Source organism: Puma concolor, chromosome A2, assembly GCF_028749965.1.
Source record: "Puma concolor isolate L17-30 chromosome A2, mPumCon1.1.hap2, whole genome shotgun sequence".
NCBI lineage: Eukaryota > Metazoa > Chordata > Mammalia > Carnivora > Felidae > Puma > Puma concolor.
In genome coordinates, this window is record NC_141668.1 from 49,336,794 (window position 1) to 49,359,926 (window position 23,133).

The 23,133-nt window shown below is 45.4% G+C and overlaps 2 protein-coding genes across 2 annotated transcripts in view; one reads left to right on the forward strand and one right to left on the reverse strand.

Annotated features, from left to right (window-relative positions):
- Positions 1–3,877, forward strand: part of CPVL (carboxypeptidase vitellogenic like) — a 122,005-nt gene extending 118,128 nt beyond the window's left edge. The window contains exon 12 of the mRNA XM_086693610.1: positions 3,764–3,877. Within this exon, the coding sequence (XP_086549736.1) occupies positions 3,764–3,868 (105 nt within the window). The 3' untranslated portion in view covers positions 3,869–3,877. The remainder of the gene's footprint in view (positions 1–3,763) is intronic.
- LOC147583161 (uncharacterized) overlaps positions 3,763–23,133 on the reverse strand; it is a 42,579-nt gene continuing 23,208 nt past the window's right edge. Inside the window, exon 2 of the mRNA XM_086693630.1 lies at positions 3,763–3,884. The gene's annotated coding sequence lies outside the window, so the exon portion shown is untranslated. The remainder of the gene's footprint in view (positions 3,885–23,133) is intronic.

Below are 23,133 nucleotides of genomic sequence, written 5' to 3' on the forward strand. Positions count from 1 at the left end.
TCTAAAAACCGTGGCGTGGTTTGTGCCCTTGATTTGTGAGTGGTGAGCAGCTTGGCTATAAACAACAGAGTGATTTTTTTCGGCACTCAAAAATTTATCTTTTGGTTTTTTTCTGGCACTCGTAAATTTATTTTTGAAGTTAACATCAGTAAAATGCTCTATATGAATCTGCTAGGGAATATACTTTGAAAATTTTGTGACATGCGAAAACGACCTTGTTCCTAAATGAGTTTTTCCTTCCAATCTTCATGGCACCGTTTATGATGTGATTTGGTCCTAGGCTGGGGGGCCATGCAGGTTACTGAGAATAAGAATTGTTAACACCCAACCCAATCTCTTCTTCACCACTTGATTATCATGGTCATGGAAGTGTGTGTGCGTGTGTGTGTGTGTGCGCACATGCACGTGTGTGTGTGTGTGTGGGGGGGGTAAATACCAAGAGGGCAGATGATGAGGAAGAAATACGCTAAGATGAGATCATGACTAGGTGTTCATTTCTGTTTGCGTTCTCTATTGATATAAATAGAGAATTGCCCGGTTTGCCACAGAATTGTAAAAGGTTTTCTAAACAGTGGTTCTCAAAGAGTAGTCTTTGGACCAACGGCATCAGCATTACCTTGGAATTGTTAGAAGCGTCAGGCCCTGCCCTGGACCTTCAGAGCTGGAAAGTCTAGGGGTTGGGGCTCAGCAATCTGTCTTAAGAAGCTCAAGCATCTTGGGGCACAGTCACGTTTGAGAGCCACTGTTTTCAGCAACCCCCTCAAACCCAGATTTCTTGATGCTAGTGTAGGAATACAAGGCTTTAGGGTAGTTTGATACAAGCATTTTGATCCTGGCTTTTGAATAGGGAGGACCACTGGAAAAATAATGACAATGGCTAATATTTATTGAGTTCCATCCCAGTCCAGACACCGTGCTAAGTGTTCCATGAACATTACTCCATTAATTTCTCACGTAATTCCCAACTATCCCAAGAGGTAGTACTTTCTTCTCTCTTGTACAGTTAAGGAAACTGAGGCTCAGAGCAGGTAAATTACTTGTCCAGTGTCACACAGCTTGCTGTGCCTCAAGTCTTGCTCCTGCACACTGACTCCAAGCCACGCCATAAAGGCTCCCCCCCCAATTAGCTGCAGCTCTGGTCCTGGAGGCAGACTGACCTTTTAGCTCTTGGATTCAGCATACCACCGTTCCGGACCATTGCTGCCAAATTCATTTCCAGTCGAAGCAGCAGCTGGGTTTTGTCACAAACATGACTTTCTTAAGTGTCCTCAGCTGAGCTGAAGTTGCACAAAATCACTCATCAGATTTCTGCCAAGGCTGGAGATTTGGATGGGAATCTACAGGAGAGAATTCTAGCCTGGGATTGTGGGGGCAGCAAAAGTTTTCCTCCAGAGTCACCTACAGGGACTCATGTCACACGTATGTTCACTTTCAGTCTGTGACGAAGCAAGACATGTTGGGTTCCCAGATGCAAGCTTGAACACAAATGGTAGATGGGCTCCACTGTCGTTGCAGCAAGGGACAAACGGCCATTGATGGAGTGTTGCATGAGGCAGGTGTTTCCAATCGCATGTGAGGGTTAAGTCCTAGCTCACTTAATGGCGGTCTGCTTCCCTTACCTGCCTCAGAGGGCTGTTGAGAGATGGGTGAAGTGTTCTGTGACTAAGCTGCAAAGTTTGGCTCAAATGTGAAGAATGGTTGTACAAATACCGCGACTTGAATAAAAATGCTGGTGTCTGCATCAGAAGCCAGGTTCTAGCTTATTCTCTCAGTTACGATTGTGTGACTTGGGCAAGCCTCCGAAGAGCTCCGTGTCACTCCGTCACCGAGACTGGTGTGAATGGTGATCTCTACCATCTCTCTGCACACCTGGGCTAGCTGTGAGCTGCAAAGCAAAACTCATCTACTGATGTTGACCCCACTGGCCGCATGGCAAGGTTGTAAGATGCTGGGGGCTGGGGGTGGATTTGTAATATAATAAATGCACTACGGAAATATATCTGTACTCTTTTTCTGCCTCCGTTCCCTTCTTATTGAGACAGGTAAAACACGCTACGAAGGGCCTCGTCAAAGTGGTCCTTACTTGCCGATTGTGACTTAGCAGCTAGAACGCGCTGAATGTGATCCCTCACTCCATCCACTGCTGACCGCTGTCTGGTTGCCACATGTGCCATAGAATATCTCAGGCTACAATGACTCCCCCATGCGGGAGGCCTGCCAACACCCACTGTCAGTTCTTTCCCTTTTGGTACTGAATCATGAAGGCCTCTCCTGGTCCTCTACTTGGGGCACTTGCTGCTGAGCCTACAGTCTTTCTGAGTACAAAGACCAGTACCCCCACCCTGACCCCACCCCTTTCTTAAATTAGTATGGCACCTAGCACTAGGGTCTGAATTCACCTTAACTATAGGTGTTTAAGAATGTGTTGTACATCGGGGCGCCTGGGTGGCTCCGTCAGTTGGGCATCCGACTTCAGCTCAGGTCACGATCTCGCGGTCCGTGAGTTCGAGCCCCGCGGCGGGCTCTGGGCTGACAGCTCGGAGCCTGGAGCCGGCTTCCGATTCTGTGTCTCCCTCTCTCTCTGCTCCTCCCCTGCTCACGCTCTGTCTCTCTCTGTCTCAAAAATAAATAAAAACATTAAAAAAAAAAAAAAAGAATGCGTTCTACATCTTGTTAGGTGACACAGGTAACCGTGCCATCCAAACTCAGTGAGTCCGTATTAAACACAAGTGCATTTCAGGGTGTGTTAATTTTACATAAAATCTGGAGGCAGTGTACTGATGCCTGCATTTTACTTTGAAACGTGTCAAAAAAGATAAGATGGATTAATAGATGGGCAGTGTGGACATGAGTACCGTGGGCGTTAACGAGAGAACCTAAGTGGTAAGTCTATGAAATTCTTTCAGATGTGCTGTATGTTTGAATAGTTTTCACAATAAAAGGTGGGGGGGAAAGTAGTACTCTGTGCTACTCAAAAAGATGGCCTTTTAACATTTCAGGTGTCAAAGACTTCCATTTATTGTCGTTTTAATTTTTTGGAGAATCCAAATATCCCCTGTATTAATGGCAAACGCTGAGATGCCAGGTAGAGAGTGCAGGGTGAGGGCCGCATGGGTCAGCGGACTGAAGCGGGGGAATTGGGTGCATCCCTCCAGCTGGTTGTGGACCGACCTGGCCCCGGGGTAGTCCTCACCAGGTAAGAATAACCGACCACGGGGCAGCAGACGGCTCCCTCCCAAGAGGAGAAAGACAGTTCTCACGCTTCATGCATGTGAAAGATGAACACAACTTTGTGTTAAAGTAGCTAACCACGGGGCGCCTGGGTGGCTCAGTCGGTTGAGCATCCGACTTCGGCTCAGGTCATGATCTCACAGTTTGTGGGTTCAGGCCCCGCATCAGGCTCTATGCTGACTGCTTGCTCAGAGCCTGGAGCCTGCTTCAGATTCTGTCTCCTTCTCTCTCTGCCCCTCCCCCGCTCACGCTTTGTCTCACTCTGTTTCTCAAAAATAAAATAAAAATGTAAAAAAAAAAAAAAATTAAAGTAGCTAACCACACACTTGTAGACCTTATCCTACCTTAACGTACCTGTTATGAAAGCTATCAAGTCTAAGACAATCAGCATGCCCCAAAGGCCTGGATTGTTAGAATATGTTCCGTATTTCATGTAAGCTTTAAAAATACTTTAATCTGAACTAAAATTTTCCCTTCGTGTAGAACATCCGTTTCTCTAACTTTTTTTTACCTTTTACTTTTCTTCTCCAAGGTAATTGTTCGAGGTGGAGGGCACATTTTACCCTACGACCAGCCGCTGAGATCTTTTGACATGATCAATCGATTTGTTTTCGAGAGAGGATGGGATCCTTATTGATGGATAAGCTGCTGTCCTAAAAAAAAAAAAAAAAAAAAAAAGATCAGGGGACTTAATCTTTGAGAAGAAAACTTCCAAACCTGAAAATGTCGTATAAATAAGAAAAGTACCTTTTTATAGCTTTTTATAGCCTTAAAATGTTTCTCATCAATAAAAATTATCCTTGAAACAAGTAAGGTTCTGTTTTGGGTGAGAGATGGCTCATTATAAAATTAACTGTAAGAAAATGCTATGCGGGGGTGCCTGGGTGGCTCGGTCGGTTAAGCGTCCGACCTCTGCTCAGGTCATGATCTCGCGGTTCGTGAGTTCGAGCCCCACGTCGGGCTCTGTGCTGACAGCTCAGAACCTGGAGTCTGCTTCAGATTCTGTATCTCTCTGTCTCTCTCTGCCCTACCCCTGCTCACGCTGTGTCTCTGTCTGTCTCTCTCTCTCTCAAAAATAAACCAAAAAAAATTTTTTAAAGAAAATGCTACCCGTGATTAGGAATGGTATCTTGTAACTGAAAGGATGGGAAGAATGGATTCAGAGACACTGTTTCAGATGGAAACAGATAAACGGAAGGCGGAGGTCTTGAATAGGAATTTTAAATTCCTTCTAAGAGTGTGTGCAAAGTGCAGTAGGGGAGTAAAGTTGTCACAACATTTTGTTCTGTAAGTAACAATAGAGTTTGTCATAGTATGTACCTGGAAGTATTTCAGAAGTAGTATTGGGTAAGAGTATCTCATTGTCACTCCAAAGGAATGGGTGCCATCATGATGGTGGTGGACAAGACTTTGGAATGTGGACAGTCTTAGCAAGAAAGGTAGCTTGGAATTCTTTGAAATAGAAATTTTACATATAAAAGTTACAATGCACCAACTGGCAATACGTAGAGGATCGTATTCAAAGGACACACTGAATCTGTGTCTTTTCTTTTCTTTGTTTTTTTTTTGTTTTTTTTTTTTTTTTTTTGCTTTTTGGGGGTTTTTAGTTTGTTGGTTCAAGTGTACCCATTTACCAAACAACCTGCAGGCCGCATTAGTTATGAGCCGTTTTCAATTTGGATTTTAAATTCTGTGCTTCTTGTAGCCAAATAGAGAATGAACTAATTTTGTGTAATTGTTGGAATCTCAAAAAAATTTGAGATACTCTGGCATCAAAATATATACATTTATAAATATGCACACATTAGTAATTTTCCAGCTAAAATATCACATCTTGGCACATCTCTCCTATTTATGCATCATGTGCTCTCATCTCTAATTTTCTACAGCATGTTTGGCTTTTGCAACATCATTTCCCTCTCATATTACCCATTTATGAATTGGCTCACTGGAGAACTGAATTTAAAAAGTCAAAACTTATTCTCGCTGCAAATATTTTGGGTCTTTTCAACTTCTCATTTTGTGCCTGATTTCATTCAGGTTTGTGATCTTCCTTTTTTTTTTTTTTTTTTTTTTTAATAGATATATTTCCGGGGCGCCTGGGTGGCTCAGTCAGTTGAGCGTCCGACTTCAGCTCAGGTCATGATCTCGAGGTCTGTGAGTTTGAGCCCCGCGTTGGGCTCTGTGCTGACAGCTCAGAGCCTGGAGCCTGCTTTGGATTCTGTGTGTGTGTGTGTGTGTGTGTGTGTGTGTGTGTGTCTCTCTCTGCCCCTCCCCCACTCATGCTCTATCTCTCTGTCAGAAATGAACATTAAAAAAAATTAAAAATATATATATATATTTCCTTGTGCCCATGTAGGAGGAGTCGTCAAATCAAACATTCTGATCAAAAACAGATTTTAATTATTGCAGAGAATAAACTAGAGTTTTGCATGTGGCCCCACCTGCCATTTACATTGTTGCATTTAGTCCCAAAAATATGCAGTGGAAAAGGTACCAACTGTGGCTGGGAAAATGCCATGCGTGTCACACCTGCAGTGGACATTTCTGGGTATGTCACCTCACTGTCCTCGCTTTGCCAACTCCCAAAGGAGGCAGCCCGAAGAGACTGCTGAGGTTCCTTTCAGTTCACACGTCATTGTACTAGTGTCCATTTCACAAGGGTACCACGAGATGATATAGTGAATCTTCATTATTCATAGATGCCACGTTCATATGACCTGTTCACTAAAATGTATCTGTAACCCCAAAACCAATAGTTGCTCACTTTTGTGGTCATTCACGAACACGTACCAAGCGATGAACAATTTGAGTTGCCCAACGTGCATGTTCTCAGCTGCGGCCAAACAGGTGTTCTTTTTGTAGTCTATTTAGTGCCATGTGTTTTTTGTTTTCCTTGTTGTTTTTTTTGGTTTTTTTGTTTTTTTTTGCACTTTTGTGCTTTTTGTTGGTGCTTTTGCCATTCAAAAGGGTTCCTACACACAGTACTGAAATACCGTGTAGTATTCCCTCGGTGCAGGAAGGCTGTGGTGCGCCTTGTGGAGAAAGTACATCTGTTAGGTATTCTTCATTCAATCATGAGTTGTAGTGCTGTTGGCCATGAGTTCAATATTAATCAAGCAAGAATATCTATTTTATGAGGTTTCTTTCAACAGAAACACACGTAAAACAAGGTTGTGGATTAATTGGTTGACAGAAATGGGACCAGAGGCTAGTAGGAGCCACATGCTTCCTGTATGTCCCCCTGGATCAATGATTTAGAATTCACTAATTCAGTATCTGGGGAGATGTTATAGAAGATAACTAGAGTGAACAAAGAGAATCGACAGCATTTCTAGAACAGCAGAGGGACCAACACAAAATAATAGCTCAATAAATAGAAGTTGTAGGTGCAGTCGTTTTTAGTGTCTCACTGCCCCAGGCATAGGATAGTGGGGGGTACTGGGGGACGACCTGCCAGGTCTTCCCAGAGCAACCCGAGCCAACTCCCCTGAGGGTACAGTATTATAGAGACTAAATCTGGCAGGTATTTTAGTTTAAAAGAAGGGAGAGAAGAGTAGTTCAGAGACTAAAGGAAAACAAGGTTTTGAATTCACTTGGAGAGAGTCCTTTGTGTAAGAGAACCTTTGGGTGGGGTACACACTCTCCGTGGGACATTCAAGACAATCCATTAAGATGCCCCCTCTTGGTCCAAACATGAGACAGTCTGATGTCCCACATGGCTGCCATTACTTCGAGCAACTTCCACACAGAGAGGGAGCTATAGGGAGGAGAGGTGAGGGACCTTCTCGTGCTGGGTCGAGCGTATTGCCAATTACAAGTTCCATGCTGATATGATACTATTGATGGGATTCATTTCATAAAAACAAAGCCTTCGAAGAGTGGAATCTTTATAGGGCTTTGCCATTCGATGGGGAATGGCCCAGTAGGCCTCTCATACCCTACTGGTCATCTCATGGCAGTGTATTTAAAGAGCTGTAGGACCCGGGAACGAGTTGTGCATTCTTTCTTTGACAGGCGAGTGTCATAGACTAGCTGTCATTTTCTGTCATGGTAAGTGGCTATTGTTAGTATGTCGTCTAGCAGATATTTTTTTTTTTTTAACGTTTATTTATTTTTGGGACAGAGAGAGACAGAGCATGAACGGGGGAGGGACAGAGAGAGAGGGAGACACAGAATCGGAAACAGGCTCCAGGCTCTGAGCCATCAGCCCAGAGCCCGACGCGGGGCTCGAACTCACGGACCGCGAGATCGTGACCTGGCTGAAGTTGGACGCTTAACCGACTGCGCCACCCAGGCGCCCCTAGCAGATATTTTTTTAAAGTCAACACACACACACAAATCAATAAATAGTAAACATACAATCTGTCTTTTCATGGTAGAAGTGACATATCAACAATTACTGAGAAAGTCATTTCTTTTTTTTTTAATTTTTTTAAATATTTATTTTTGAGACAGAGAGAGCAAGAGAGAGAGAGGTCATGCATGAGCAGGGGAGGGGCAGAGAGAGAGGGAGACACAGAATCTGAAGCAGGCTCCAGGCTCTGAGCTGTCAGCACAGAGCCCGTTGTTGGGCTTTGACCCACGAACTGTGAGATCATGACCGGAGCCGAAGTCGGACACTCAACCGACTGAGCCACCCAGGCGCCCCGAGAAAGTCATTTCTTTTCCAAAGAAAGTCAAACTATGGCAAGAACGTTTTGAAAACAGATGTTTGGAAACGTCTCCATTTACTTTGTGTGGCACATTACAAGGAAAAAAAAAACCCTTATATCAAAGAAAATTTCAACAAACATCTTTGAATAAAGGATAGGTAGGATTGAAAAATGAGTTTGGGAAGCTAATAAAGTTTATCTAATGAGGCATTTCTTGCATCTGGATCTATGTGTCTCCATTTGTAAAGTGTCTCCTTCAGCTCTGATGGACTTTGAAACCAAGTGTCAGAGTAAACTGAACATATAACCAGACTTTGAATTGCTGTATCACAAAAGGGTGACCCTAGATTTTTCAAATATGACAAAGCATATTCAACACATTGATCCTATTTAAAAATATATTAGCAGTGATATTTTAGAAAGTAAAAATACTCGTGCTACTAAAAATCAAATACGGTTTTTAAAAATGAAGGATGTAAAATTTCATCTTTATCATTTTAGCGTTTCTATGTTGATTACTATTTTATAAGGTAAATGTGATTACAGTCGTGGCATGACTACAAATGAATGAATAATTTTTTTTTTTTGCTATGCCTTCAGCAACTTTTAAATGATGGAGTGACACATCCTTATGTATCTTTGGAAGAGCACTGTTTGAGAGGACAGAAAGAGTCCACACGTAACAAACTATGTTAAACTATGTACCAATTTTTTTGGAAGTTTATGTATTTATTTTGAGAGAGAGCACACCCACGCAAAAGAGACAATCCCAGGCCAGCTCCGCTATCAGCTCAGAGCCCAAGGCGGAGCTCAAACCCAGGAATCTAACCGTGAGATCAGGACCCGAGCCAAAATCAAGAGTCGGACGCTTAACGTGCTGAGCCACCCCGGCGCCCCATACCTATTTTGTTAAATTAAAAAAGCAAAGCATGTAACAATACACTATGCTTTCATTTATAAGAAAGGAAGGGAAACTAAATAAACAAATAAGAGAAAGAGGAAGGGAGGGAAAGAAACAGAAGTTTTGTAAAGGATTGGTGTCTCTGGGAAGATAAATAAGAGACTAGTAGCAGTAATGAAGGAAGGACTGGGTGTTGGTGGTGGCGGGGAGGAAGACTTAGGATTTTTATACAGTTTTCTGCTTATGATGTATGTGTATATATACTATATACACATTATAGAATTTATATACATATAAAATATATAGTATGTGTGTGTGTGTATAACTGGCCCCAGAATCTCAGAAAGAACTCCCCTCTGGTTCATTTTGCTATGGAGGCAGAGCCCTGGGATAGGCCCTGATGGACTAAATCTGCTCAGCAAAATCCCAGGGGTGTTTCCCGGACAACCTGACAGTGGGATGATGAGGGTGCCAGAAATTCGTCAGAAGGAGGGGTTAGAGGAAGCAAAAGAGGGAGACTGGCCATGTGTTGGCTGAGATCAGAGGGAGTTGGAATTCTACAGAGCCTGGAATTAGGAACCGATTCAGCACCGCCCTCCCCGCCCCCACGGTGCAGAAAGCAGTGGGGTTGGGGCCAGGAAGTCTTGCTGAAAGCTATTGCTGCCCTGTGCTGAGGGGCGGAGTGGGAGTGAGTTGATGTGACCTCGGACTGCCATTGTCAGGAGGCGGAAAGGCACTTCTGCTGCAATGGGCTTGCCTTGAGGAAGCCCACGGGCAGGTCTGCAAGGCTCAGCCTTGACCACCGAGGAGTTGTTCCCACATGGCACAAGAGGGGTTTGCTCTAGCTGGACATACCTAATTCTGTGAAATCAGAGGTAATAATAACAGCTATCCTGTCTAAGCCCTTAAAATGCACCAGATGCTCACAAGATATCACCAGGGAGATGGTTTTCCCATTCCACAGATGAGGTCATGGCCCCTCATTGATACAAAGAGACTTGCCGCCTTGCTACAACCCGTGGCAGGGCCAGCCCAGGTTCAAACCCGGGTGTCTCTCCTCCAACCCCATCATCTCTCCAGGGAGGAGATACGCTGCCTCCTGATCCCCAAGTGCTTTCGCACCTGATGATAGGGACAGGTAAGTGTCAGTGACCCTTGTGGGGTCAAGCGGTGTGTGCCTTCGTTAAAAATGCGCTTTATTTTGAAAGTGGCGTAAGCCAGATTCTTGGAAACGTTTAGATACGGTATCTGCTCCACCCACGAGGAATTCATGGACACTTGAATTACAATTCTTTGAAAAGTACTAAGAGCTTTAATAAATAATAAATTACAAATAATTATTTATTTATGTGCAGTGCTTAAATCATCTTTCCTCTTGCCACCAGAAACGTGGCAGATAAGGCCAGAAACCAAGCACAGATCCCGTGACAGACTACTTGACTTGAGCCCCAATTTATTTTGGAAAGTCCAATGTCCTCTTCCTTTCTTCTCGTGCATTCTGACAAGAGCCCCCCACCCCCACCCCCCCCACCCCCCCCCACCCCCCCCCCCCCCCCCCCCCGCCTCCTCTTACTGCTGATGATATATGAGCCACGGCTGTGTCGGTCTTCATGCCATTTAATCTTCTGGTTCTAAGCTCAGAAGCTACTCCGTGCTGAGCCCCGGCTGCAAGGATGCCTAGGGGAGGGAGGCTTGCCTCCACACCACCATCACACAGGAAGTTTGTACCCTGGGATGAAATACAGCGACCTGCACAGATGCGTTTAGTTTTCCTGCATCCTGTAATGGTTATTGCTAGTATAATTCCAAAGGTTTAAGAAACATCCAGGAAACAAACCTGAGAGTGATTCATTTTGTTGCCCCTAAGACGACCAGCCTGGAATGGAAAGCAGGCCGTTTGTGATGGATATCCGTTCGACCCCAAGAAAAGACATCTGTTCAATCATTTTAAAGGGATTTTTGGCAACTTGAGGAGTGTGATGCTGTGCTCTCTGCGTATTCCCCTGGGCCCTGTGCATTTGAGTAGGAGAGACCAGGGCTGTGGTTGCTGTTCAAATGGCTTTAACAGGAGAATTCATTGCATCTGGCCAGATCTTGGGGGCAAACAGAATTACTTTTCTTAAGTCTTTCGTTTTCACATTGCTCATTGCAAAAATTAAGTAACAGCATCCTCTCCCCAACCCCACACTACGCAGTGAGGACTACTGGTAACTCTTCCCAGGCCAAAGGAGAGCGGGCCACCTCGAACTCAGTACCACCAAGGCCACACCCAATGGGGGTAGACAATTACATCCCCCCCCCCCCAAACAACCCAGGGTGTTGTTACTGGAAGATAGGGGGCCTGGATGCTGGGAAGCCAAGAGCCAAAAAATGTCCACCACATGCAGAAGTCAAAGCTCAGTAGCAAGATTAAAGCCAGCCTCTACATTTTGACGTGTAGTGGGAATACAGGGTGGTAATTTTCCCACTATCCCAATGCCTATTTATAATCAACATTTACATGTACATCTATTAACTTTTGCTGATACTTTATATTTTCTTACATGAATCGAAGGAGAAAAGGGAAATAAGAGGCTAAGAGAAATGAGGACAGGAGAAGAGATTAGGAAAACCCAGATTACCCACGCCAGCATCACGAACAGAAATTCCCCCTGAATCCCTGGCCCATACATGCTTGCCATCTTATATTAGGATGTATCATATTAAACCTTCTATACAACAGGACCTTTTCTGGGTGGTGAAGATACAGAGACAAATTCGGCCCACTCCTCTGCCCCTTCGAACTGGGGGACAGGGGGCCATGTGAAGGGAAGACGGGCGGCCACTGCATAAATGACCATAATCCCAGAGTGCCAAGTACTCTACTGGAGGAAAGTACAAAGCCCTTTGAGAGCAAAGAATAGAGAGTGACTAAAGACTTCTGGGAAGAAGGAGTTTTCCAAGAGTCTGCCTTCTCTCCTCTTACCTGTATCCTGTGTTTTGTTGCAAAATCCGAATTCTCAACTATCTAAACTCTTGTAATGGAGGAAGTAAACGGGCTGATTCCCACAATCAACTGATAGGAATAACCCCCTAACAACCATGCTATAGTTTTCCCATCTTGTCTCTATGGAATCAGGGAAAGACCTAGAAGACTGTTCCTTACAAGCCCACTTGTCACGTGGCTTTGGCGGCAAGCGAGAGGACACTACTTTATTAAAATCCCCACACACAGGGGTGCCTGGGTCTCTCAGTCAGTTAAGTGGCTGACTCTTGATCTCAGCTCAGGCCTTAATCTTAGGGTTGTGAGTTCAAGCCCCATGTTAGGCTCCAACCCCATGGAGCCTGCTAACATAAATCAATCAATAAATAAATAAGGCACCTGGGTGGCTCGGTCACTTAAGCATCTGACTCTTGATTTTGACTTAGGTCATGATCTCGTGATTTGCAAGTTCGAGCCCCGTTGCGGGTCCTACACTGACAGTGAGAAGCCTGCTTGGGATTCTCTCTCCCGCTCTCTCTGCCCTTCCACTCCTTGAGCTCTCTCTCTCAAAATAAATAAACTTCAAAATAAATAAAAAGAAAAGAAAATCCCCGCACACTATACAGTAACATCTTGGGACAGGCTGTCATTTACCCGTGTCCCATCTCCCCTGAGAAGAGACATATCCTGTACGGAGATGGTTTTGAAATGGTCCCGTAGTGTGACTCACTGGAGGGAAATGCCAAAGGCTTTGGAGCAAAAATAAACAAAAGTGAACAAATATGCCGATTCTATTTAAAAAAAAAAAAAAAAGGCTTGGAGTGATGTTGCACGAGAAAATTGAAGCGGACCTTGGACAATCTGGAGGGAGTAGTGGACAAAGATCTCGTTTGGTCAAATGAGGTAGTTTGTTCAGGGTGAAATTTCACCAGCATGTACTTTCCTGGGCTGTGAGGGACAGAGGAAAAGGGAACTCTACTAAGGCACAGCTCCCTCAAATATGTCCTCTCTGCCCCTGAAAAAAAATCATCACATTTGTTGGGCTAGAACCTAAGAATGGGTCCTTAAGTTCTAGTTTCTTACGTAATGAGAAATGCAATTCTCTTTTGGCCTCATAAGTAAACCAAGCTCCACATAGCATTGGTTCTAGATCATTTCTTCCCTTCCCGGGTGGTCAGAGAGAAGAAAAAAAAAAAAAAAAAAAAAGCTCCAGCCCAGGGAGCATGTGATTGCAAATGTTGTGTGATTTCCAGCTCTTCAGTGGATTTTTTTATCCCCCTTGGGCTGGAGCAGAGTAAAAAGAGTTGAGAGCCACATATCCAACTTGGAAATACTACAAAGATGAGAAAAAGGATTCAATAATCCTATGTTATTAGGATATGCCCAGGTATGAAAGTTGAAATCGGGTGTTTTAATACTAGTCCCATAGTTCTCACGGGATCGTCTTTTTAGTGAAGACCATATCAGTAAGGCTAAGAATGCGGAGAGGTCTGCGTTGTTCTTTCCTACATCGCACTTCATACAACAAGTCCCTAAATCCCCAATAGAGGTACCACCACATAAAAACAAAGATCAGATCTAGAGAGACAAGGGAGGCGTGGAAAAGACAAAAGGGGATAAACAGAGAGATGTCTTCCTGAACCACCAGAGGGCAGCACGCAGTGCCCACCCCAGCGTGAAGTGGATTTTCAGCTTCCCCTTTCTCACCTGCTCCGGTTGCAGATGCAACAGTGACCTTGAAGCCCGAAGTACCACGGGTCTTTGTGATGAGCTCTCCCCACCCCATCCCACCCCTGCCATCTGCCTGAGAGCAGGCGAAGATGAGCTTCTCTGGGAAAAGAAGTTCAACACCGGGCAAGAGAGCACGGGAGTCGGGAATGCTGGCCGTGAGTAGGTGCTACTTTTCCAGGTTTATTATGCTGGGGGATTCTGGCATCTTGATAGATTCCTAAAAAAGCAATCTCTAATGGATGGTCTACAACGTATAAGGAAGAGAGCAGAAAACACGGAGAATGGTATAATTAAAATATGCCTCAAGCTAGATATATGATTTAAAGGCCATTTCTTCTCGTGTCTGATCGGACAGATTTCATAAAACCACCAGGATTCTGTATTTATGGAGAGAAAACTTGACGCTGCGTGGGTCTGCCCTTTTGTTTCCTGGGAACAGACTCATTTTATGTTCCCCGGTGCAGCTGTTTCAAACGGTGTCCACATTCAAGCTCCAGTGTGACCCAGGGACAGCTCCCCTTACTCTCAGCAAACAGCCCTGCCTCCTTCTATACTGAGACAATCAAAGCAATGCCGACACCGGATCCCTTGGTTTTCGTCCCCAACCCCAGCAAAGGCCTGCAGCATCCTTACCCACATCCCCTTCCCATCAAGGGAAAGACCGCTCTTCTGAGCGCCCCGCCCCCAGCGCCAACTTTCCCGGTGGAAACTCAGATTCCACATGAGCAGCCCGTTACCTTTCCCTCGCGAGCCAGCAGCTGCTCTTGGTTTTTCCTCATCTGCAGAGAACACCTCCATTCCTGCCATCACCATCCTTCCGGTGCCTTTGACATTGAACCAGTGGTCAACCCTGCCTGTGCTATGCCCTCCATATCTTTTGCATCTCTCTTCTCCTTCTGCTTCCTAGGTGACAGGAATGCTCTCCCTGCTTTGGCCTTCCCAATCACCAGCGCCGACCATCAATCCGTCCTCGGTAGTGTTGCCATTTCATTTTCTAACACACCCTTTTCATCTTCTCGCTCTATGACCCAGTGGCTGCCAAGTAACTTTCAAGTTAACGTCAAAACACCCTGACTTTGAGGGCCTGTCACGCCATGACTCCAACCTACCTTTTGGGGCACTTCTTTTCCCACTGCTCAAACACATCTGGTCGGACGGGATCATTTGCCGTCGGCTATACACAACCTGTTTCCCTTTTGCTTATGCTTCTCTCTCTGTCCCCCACACTGCATGAAATGAAATACTGCCCAGCCTTCCAGGCTCAGTCACAAGGGCAAGATGCCTTAAGTCTTCCTTTTTCCTGGGTCTCACTCTTTCCACTCCGGTCTCAATGGAATCATGTTCTTCTCTGCATTATCTGTCCCACTCCTGCAACCTGCATTTCTGTCTTGTGTCCGAGTTGTCTGAAGTTCTCCCTTTCGGTTCCCCACTGGAGCAGGTAGCAGACTCCACATCCTTTGCCTCAGGGAGGTAAGTGGCAGGATGAGAAGCAGAAGGATTCTGGCTTTTGTTCTTTCTCTAAAAGCCAGAGGCCCAAGGGGAGGGCAGAGTTTGAGAAAAGCTTAGTGGTTTAGAAACACAGTGGGGAAACAACAGATGAAGAAGAAATCCCCCTAGTTATGGGGAGGAGCAAGTTCTGTGGGTTCCTGGCAGAGGCCATGTTGGGGCAAGCCCCCAGAGAGGAAGAGCCTTTGGGTGGAAGCATCTGGGGAGCTGAGGCTACAGGCACTGACGTTTTCAGCCTTGCCCAGAAACGGCAGATGGCCATCAGGCATGAAGGGGCCATGGGGACAAAATGTGGTTAGGTTGATTAGCAGTGTCCCTTCCTCAAAGCCCTTGTCAGTGCACTAGACTCTTAGAATCTTGACACCCTCCACCCCCTGAGAAGGGGTAGGGAGGGAAGAATTCAGTTATTAACTGAAATGAAAGTTCCTACTGGTGCAATGGTGTTGGGGTCCGAATTTTAAGAATATTGTAAAAAACAAAGACACTATATTTCTGAATGCCTGAACTTGTGCACTGATATTCTTGATATACGGAAAACGCCTATCATAACTTTTCCATTGAGGAAGAGAACAATATTTATCGAGGGCCCACTATGTGCCAGGAACTGGTCTAGATGGTAGAGATCTAGCAAAGAACACGACTGAAGACCCCTCCTCAAAGCCAGTACATTTCGGTGGGAGATCAGTGTTCAACTATAGACGTATCTCTGAAGATATATATTGACAAGTGTCATAAAGAAAATCAAAGCAGATGAGGGCATGATTGTATCGGGTGGTTAGAAACAGCCTTCCTGACGTGCTGACATCTGAGCGGGGTCTGAAGGAAGGGCAGGCAGGAGTCTTGCTTGCATTTGAGAAGACACATTACCGACACTGCAGGAAAAGCAAGGGGTTCTGGTCCTGAGAGGGGAATCAAAGCTCAGCGATCCGATCCCGGAAGAAGGGCTGGTGACATCAGACCCATGGGAGATGGCAGATCAAGCTAAAGACTTGGGACCCGCCTAGCTTTGCTTCCCCCATAGGGCGCCAAACACGGGAAGTATTTATTGACTAAAGGACGGACCAAGTATGGCTCTGTGTGCCACACTGAGAAGTAAAAGATAACATAAAAATATGAACAAATACATAGAACCCCCAAAATGACCCATACGCCCACGGCCAAGACATAACCAAATATAAATTTTAAACATTAATACTCGTCCTTCTAGTCTTTTATTATTTATTCTTTGTTTCACATTTGAGACAATACTATGTCCTATTAAGTTTTAATATCCTTTAATTCACCGAGATTCAGTGTGCATCTCTAACCGGACCCAGTCCCTTGGGCAACGTGGTTATAAGGCAACTCACTCCTCCAAGGGCCAACGGAGGTGCTCGGTGACCACTGACTTTTACGAGGAAGGGGATGCTCAGACCACAAACCTCGTAGACTGAGATGGAGTGACAGCATGCTGGCCCGCATGGCCCCGGCTGGCCGCCGGCTGAGGGATGCCTGTCTCCTCCCTAACACAGGGGATGTCCTTGCCTCACGGTGCACAGGATTTGTCATCATTAGCAAGACGATGCCTGCGAAACTTTCCCCTCCACATTTGGGCTCGAGGCATTGGAACATTTCCTAGAGAGGCAGTCTGTTCCCTTTCTGTCTCTGCTTTTACCTCCAGTAGCTGCCCCCAGCTGTTCCTAATTCTCTCCCCCTGGTGAATGACTCAGCTTGATTCTGTGTCTACAACGTGTGGCTTCTTAAAGGAGCCAGACCATTTTGTAGCACAATGACATGTAGCCCAAATCAAAGTAGCAAAACCACCAACGAGCACAACAATAAGTTGGAAAACATAACATCTATTTATGTTCAATGTCCAGGATTATAAGCTCTTTGGTCATGAAAATAAACATGTGTCTGGGTAAAAACAAACAAAATCAGAGAGGACTTACTAGAAATCAGGCAGCAAGCCTAAGCACTTTCCGACTTGGCCTCCTATTCTCGCATATGTTTTGGGAGGGCTCTTTCTGGAAGAGCCATGGGGCCCGTGCTGAGGTGTGCTCTTAGAGCCCAGAGGAGACAGGTGTGTTCATGGCCAAGGGGGAAAGCCCACTGGGTGTTGTCTGAGTAATGCAGATTTTACCAGTGAACCACCGTTGTTACAGCCGAATGATGTTTTTGGCTGGTTGTTAAAGCTGCTTTTGCCCCTGAGCAACCAATGAATTTATTCGTCTTGAATTGCTGAAAGGAAAACAAACCTAAGGCAGGACAAAATTAACGGGAAGTTTTAGGAAGAAACACGACCCACCACCACCAACAAACAACCCTGTTTTGGCTGAGATAATTAGTGCCAGATGGAGGGGGGGGCCCAGGTGCCCAGACCGGGGGAGGGGGGGGACGTGTCTAAGGACAGAAGCAGCCGTACGTTAGCCAGCACAACCCGTAAGTTCATACCACTTGCAAAGCATTTCTTCCTCTTTCTCCCCCTCCTACATCTCTACCTCCTTTCTCTTTCCCTGTAGCCATGGGGATGTTCTAGGTTGGCACTCTTCCAAACGGAAAGGCACATTGTGACCGGGCTCACACCAAAACTCAGGAGTGGGGTGGACGGAACAGAGCAAAGCGCCAAGGAGGGGAGTCATGATTCCTCATCATTTTCCCCAGACTCTGGATTTCAAAATCAGACTCCCATCCAGAGATAGGAAAAGTTGCATTTGGCTGCCTCTAGGGCTGTCCCGTAATCAGTTCACGGTGGGTTGTTGGATGCTTTGAGTTTAACCAGACCTGCACATGTCCTCAGTCTAATTCCATCTTGTGCCTCCTAATGTCATCATACGTAGCCTCTGGCAACTAAGTCATTTTCCAATTGCCGACATCCTTTCCCTTCAGCACTCATCCTGCCAGAATCTTTTACAGCTTCATGTTCTGAATCTCCCCAGGAAAGGTATATGTGTGTGTGTGTGTGTGTGTGTGTGTGTGTGTGTATGTGTTTCTTTAGCAAGATGGTTTCTAGAAAACAACCGTTTCCATAGGACAAATGAATCTAAAAGTCCTGTTGATTACAATCGACACAATACTGAAGAAACTCAAGGATCCTAGTGCTCCATTAAAGGAAAATAATGTCACGGAAGTCCTTTGTGCAGTATTTTTTTATTTATAGTTTTTATCACATTTGCCACTTCACCCATTTGGTGAAGAACATTAGTTTGTTCATATCAACACTTTGTTAATGTTTCAGTTCATTCCAGAGGCCCATACGAGGAGCTACGTGAACTCTGTAAAGACAGAGATTTTGCTCTATTATGTTCAACCCTGTATTTACAGCTCTTGGTAGAGTACCCGGCACTTTGTAAGTGTTCATTAATATTTATTGTTGAATAACTGAGGTATTTTCTAATGGGAAATGGAAGTCTGCCCACCTTTTAAATTTCGTGGTGTTTTGGGTGAAACAGAAGTGTTTATCTATCTTGGAGTTAAGAAGGAAAATTCTGACCTAGTTTCACTCTTAGGAAGCAATGAGACTCTTAAAACATGTTTACCTAGCTTACTTTAAATTCGCAAACCACCACTAGGTATTTAGAAAGTCAACCCTTGGGGCGCCTGGGTGGCGCAGTCGGTTAAGCGTCCGACTTCAGCCAGGTCACGATCTCGCGGTCCGTGAGTTCGAGCCCCGCGTCAGGCTCTGGGCTGATGGCTCGGAGCCTGGAGCCTGTTTCCGATTCTGTGTCTCCCTCTCTCTCTGCCCCTCCCCCGTTCATGCTCTGTCTCTCTCTGTCCCAAAAATAAAATAAACGTTGAAAAAAAAAATTAAAAAAAAAGTCAACCCTTTCTTCCATTCCAAATAAAAATCCGATTTCATGTCAAGCACTACTCCTTTGTCAGTTACAAGTTAAGTCCCACCAGCAGTAACGGATTGTTCCCCTACCTTATGCAGAAGATGATTCTGGACTCTGGTACAAGGGCTATACTTTACATTCAATACGCCAAGATGAAATTTTGTCAGTTCTCCTCACGTTTGGGTAAACACAGCAAAAGTGAATGTATAATTCTGAAAATACTCCATATTGCGTTATTCTTAATCATCCCTAGCTATTTGAGCTAGTGGTCGAGGATTGAAGAAAATATAAAATTCCAAACTCTGCTTTTCACAGTTAGAAAAACACACACACACACACACACACAGCTGATTTAATAGAACTCCCACAACTGTTGGCCAAATCCCAGATGGCCAAATCACAGCATGGTTCTGAAGTGAGTTTTTAGAAGTCTGTCTTACTTCTAATGAAATTATATCCTAAAACCCAGGCTGCTATATCGAATCTTTTCCCACAGAGAAAAGTCTATTCCGAACATGTTGACAGCTAAAGAGAAAGCCGGCCGTACTCCCAACAGGGAAACCGGCTGGGACGAAAGACGTAGGGCTGAATCCTTTGACTGAAATTCAGAGGGAGACTTACGAGTTTCCTGGGTTTCCTTTGAATCTGAGCGTAGGGAGTATGCACCAACAAGAGGTAAAACTAATTTGTGATGATGTCAGATGTGCAGCTTCTAAGCTTGCCTTCCACTTCCCAACCCGGGTGTGGAATCCCAGGAAAAACAAAGCATGTGCATTAAGAGATCTCCTATGTGCTGTCGAGGAGTTGGGGGCGAAATTTCCATGTTCTTCCTGTTTTGATAGTTTTACAATCAATGACTGTGAAATCTGTGTACAATCCAGTTGTGGACGTAACCCGTGAATGTGGCTGTCTGGTGAACGAGCAAATCACCGTCCCACTCATCTCAGCTAACTGCTGCTTTGTTCAACACAAACGATTTTGTCAACGGTATCAGGAGTGACTGAAACAACGGTCGTGTCTGTTCGTAACGGAACAGTACATGCAATAGCCATTTCGTTGCGTGTCGTGACTATTACTGAGATAGAAAAAGTAAAAAACGTTCCTTTCCATGCGGCCTCATGTTTTCTTTCACCTGTTCGGAAATGTAACCCAGGCACATCTTCTAGGACTCGGCCCCACAAACAGGAAATGGGATTTAACAGCGTTTAAGCTTCTGAGAGTTCAAATGGATTTGGTTATTGACTCCTTACCAGTATTAGCCGGCTTATTAGAAATGTATTTCGTTAATTTGGCTGACAATTGAGGTTGACGGGAGAACAGCATGACCACCAAAAGCAGCTTTGGGTTTTGCCCTTAATGAGAAGTTTCATCCCGGAGCAGCCTGGATTTACCAGGGCGTCGTGCTTTAAGGGGATTATGCTGAAGATTAGAGCAGTGGAAGCCTCGTGGAACAGGACTGGATATTCATTTTAGGACTGCAGTCCTGTGTCCCTATGGGCCAAGATGCTCGAAGGTTTGAGGATTCTGGTCACACTCTGAGTTGCTGCGAAAGTGTGGAGCAGCTGAAGAAAAATCCTCCTAGAAAAGCCTGAATGGGGGTTGGCGCGGCAAGTCTAAACAGGACCCAACCTTTCGCGTTTTAGAAAATTCGAACGCGTCTTAGAGCTGGAAGTAGAATTGTCAGAACTCCCCCAAAAGATGAGAAGGGAGCAAAAGTGCTGGTTGATTAACTAAAGAAGATAAAATCGGGAAACAGAGCTGTGGGGTGGTGTGAGCAAAGAGCAGCAAAGGCCTCCATTCTTTAGGCCAGCGGAACCCAGAGTCAGGTGGCTGAGATGTGGCCCGAGGCAGCCTCTTGGGGCTGAGGCCATTGTGCTGGTCTGGGCAGCCCTCCAGCCCCAGGCTGAACCAAGGGGCCTGGCTGCACAGGCTGAAGGAGATCACCGCCCACAAATCATTTACAATGTTTCATGATGAAGGAAAAATGGCTTTGAAGCAGCACTGGCACCATGAAGGGATCTGGAGTGAGACCAATAGTAAAATGACCAGGACCTCGATTTGAACCACTAACCTATGGGGCAGCATTGGCTGTGTCATCAGTTCCTTCCTCAAGAGAAAGCCTGAGCCCGTTCACAGGAAGGAACGCGGGGCTCTTTCCTGGCCGCCAGTCAGATGACGCGTTCAGATGGCATTCATCATAAAGGGGAGGGGTGCTGCGAAGCTGTCCCCCAACACACACCAGGTTTGCATATTCAAAAGGCAACATAATACCAAGCCTCAAGGTGCTTCCCATTCACTTGGAAAAGATAAGGCTAAGACACACAGGGACAGTATTTTAGAATACTTATTAAGCAGTAAGTAGCCAGCTGCTGGATTCCAGAGTCTAGTTTAATCCCATTTCAGCCATTTAGAAGTCTGCACAAGAGCGTCGGCAGGTGTAATTCCAAACGGAAAAAGACACGAACGTGGCCAAATATATGGCGTGACAATATTTTCCTAAAATGGAAATGTCCTTAATGCTCTTACTGATTAAAAGAGAAGATGGAGGGCAACACAAAATATTCATTATCTGAGCCTTCTTATGAAAATATGATGCATTCCGGTTTTTTGTTTGTTTGTTTTGAACTGGAGAATGAGGAAGCTTGCTCTGTGCTGATACGGAAAAATTCCTGTGTCACTCAGTGTGCAAACAGGAAAGTAGGGACCATTCTATATTCTATATTTCAAGCAGAGAAGGATGCAATGTAGGAAACTGGTTTAAAAAAACTGCTGGAAAGGCTAGGGAGCAAAGAAAGAGGGGGCTCTTGCCTAAAGACAGAAGCTGCCACTGTCCCTTAGCTGGATCTTGTGAGTGGACACTCACTGCTGATGTTGCTGCAACTACCCCCCCAGGCTGCTGGGGTCTGTCGCGCAAGCAGTCAAGCCCAGTTATGTCCCTGCTGCTGCCTACAGCAGGGAGAATGGCTCATTTCTTCCTCCCGCACTGGAATCTAACACCAGTGCCTCCCCTTGTAAGAACCTAACATGAAATCGGCCAGATGAGCGTGTCTGGAAAAGGGGACGGCGGGTACTTCGAAGGATGAACTTGGACCCAACTGCCAAAAGACACACTCTGGCCCGTGCACCCTTTTGCTACATTCCCCTGCACCCATTCAACAACTATATTGTGCTTCCACCCAAAAGAACGCAACCCTATTCCTCACGCAGAGGAACGTAGGCTCACGCTCTCCCCCCAAAAGAGGGGAACACAGAGTGGGACCATGTGAAGGGGCAGCCTCAGCCACTGTAATCAGCTCTCAGTGATGGCAGTTTCTCTTCTCTTCTCATCACCATTGCACCCTGGATATTCTGCAACCTGAAGGCCAAACTGCAAAGTTAGCCACCACCAATACTCAATGTTACACATCACAAGCAAAGAAGAAAAGACGCATAGTTGCTTCAGTTCTTGTTCTGGTAACTGGTAACAAAACTGGTTGGTTGACGGTGATAAGAGTTGAATAATAATTGATGACGGGCTTCTTCCAACGTCCATCCCATGTTCCCTTCGCCTCGAACCCAAACCTCAGTTGTTTGGGGTTCTTTACTTCGCAGGATGACCTCAACCTTCATTTTTGAAAGGCCTGAGTTTTTTTCAAAAAAAAAAATTAATGTTTATATTTGAGAGAGAGAGAGAGAGAGTGAGTGGGAGGGGGACAGAAAAAGAGGGAGACACAGAATCCGAAGCAGGCTCCAGGCTCTGAGCCTGGACACAGAGTTCGACACAGGCACAGAGCTCGACGTGGGACTCGAACTCACAAGCTGTGAGATCATGACCTGAGCTGAAGTTGGATGCTCAACCAACCGAGCCACCCAGGCACCCTGGAACGGCCTGAGTTTTCAGTAGTCTGGCAGTTTGCAATTATTACTCCAGTAACTCTTAGCACATCAATGGGCTGAGAAGCACCCAAGAGAATTTCCTGGGCTCCAGACATAGTCTTTCCTACCACCACTGTGTCACAGCAACCCAATTCCTCTTGGGAATTCTGACCAATCACCCCAGCCAGAACAGTAACCCTCTTCTTTGCCTGTCAATTCAGTGGTGTAGGCAACTTGAAACGGGCAGACGGCACTACCTACTTCCTGTTCACTGGAACAACTGTATGCCCCTAGAGGAAGCATTCTCTTCTTAGAATAAAGACCTATAAACCAGCTGATCCGTGCTGCAAAGAAGGCAGGCAAATGTTCTTTTTTTTTTTTTTTTAATTTTTTTTTCAACGTTTTTATTTATTTTTGGGACAGAGAGAGACAGAGCATGAACGGGGGAGGGGCAGAGAGAGAGGGAGACACAGAATC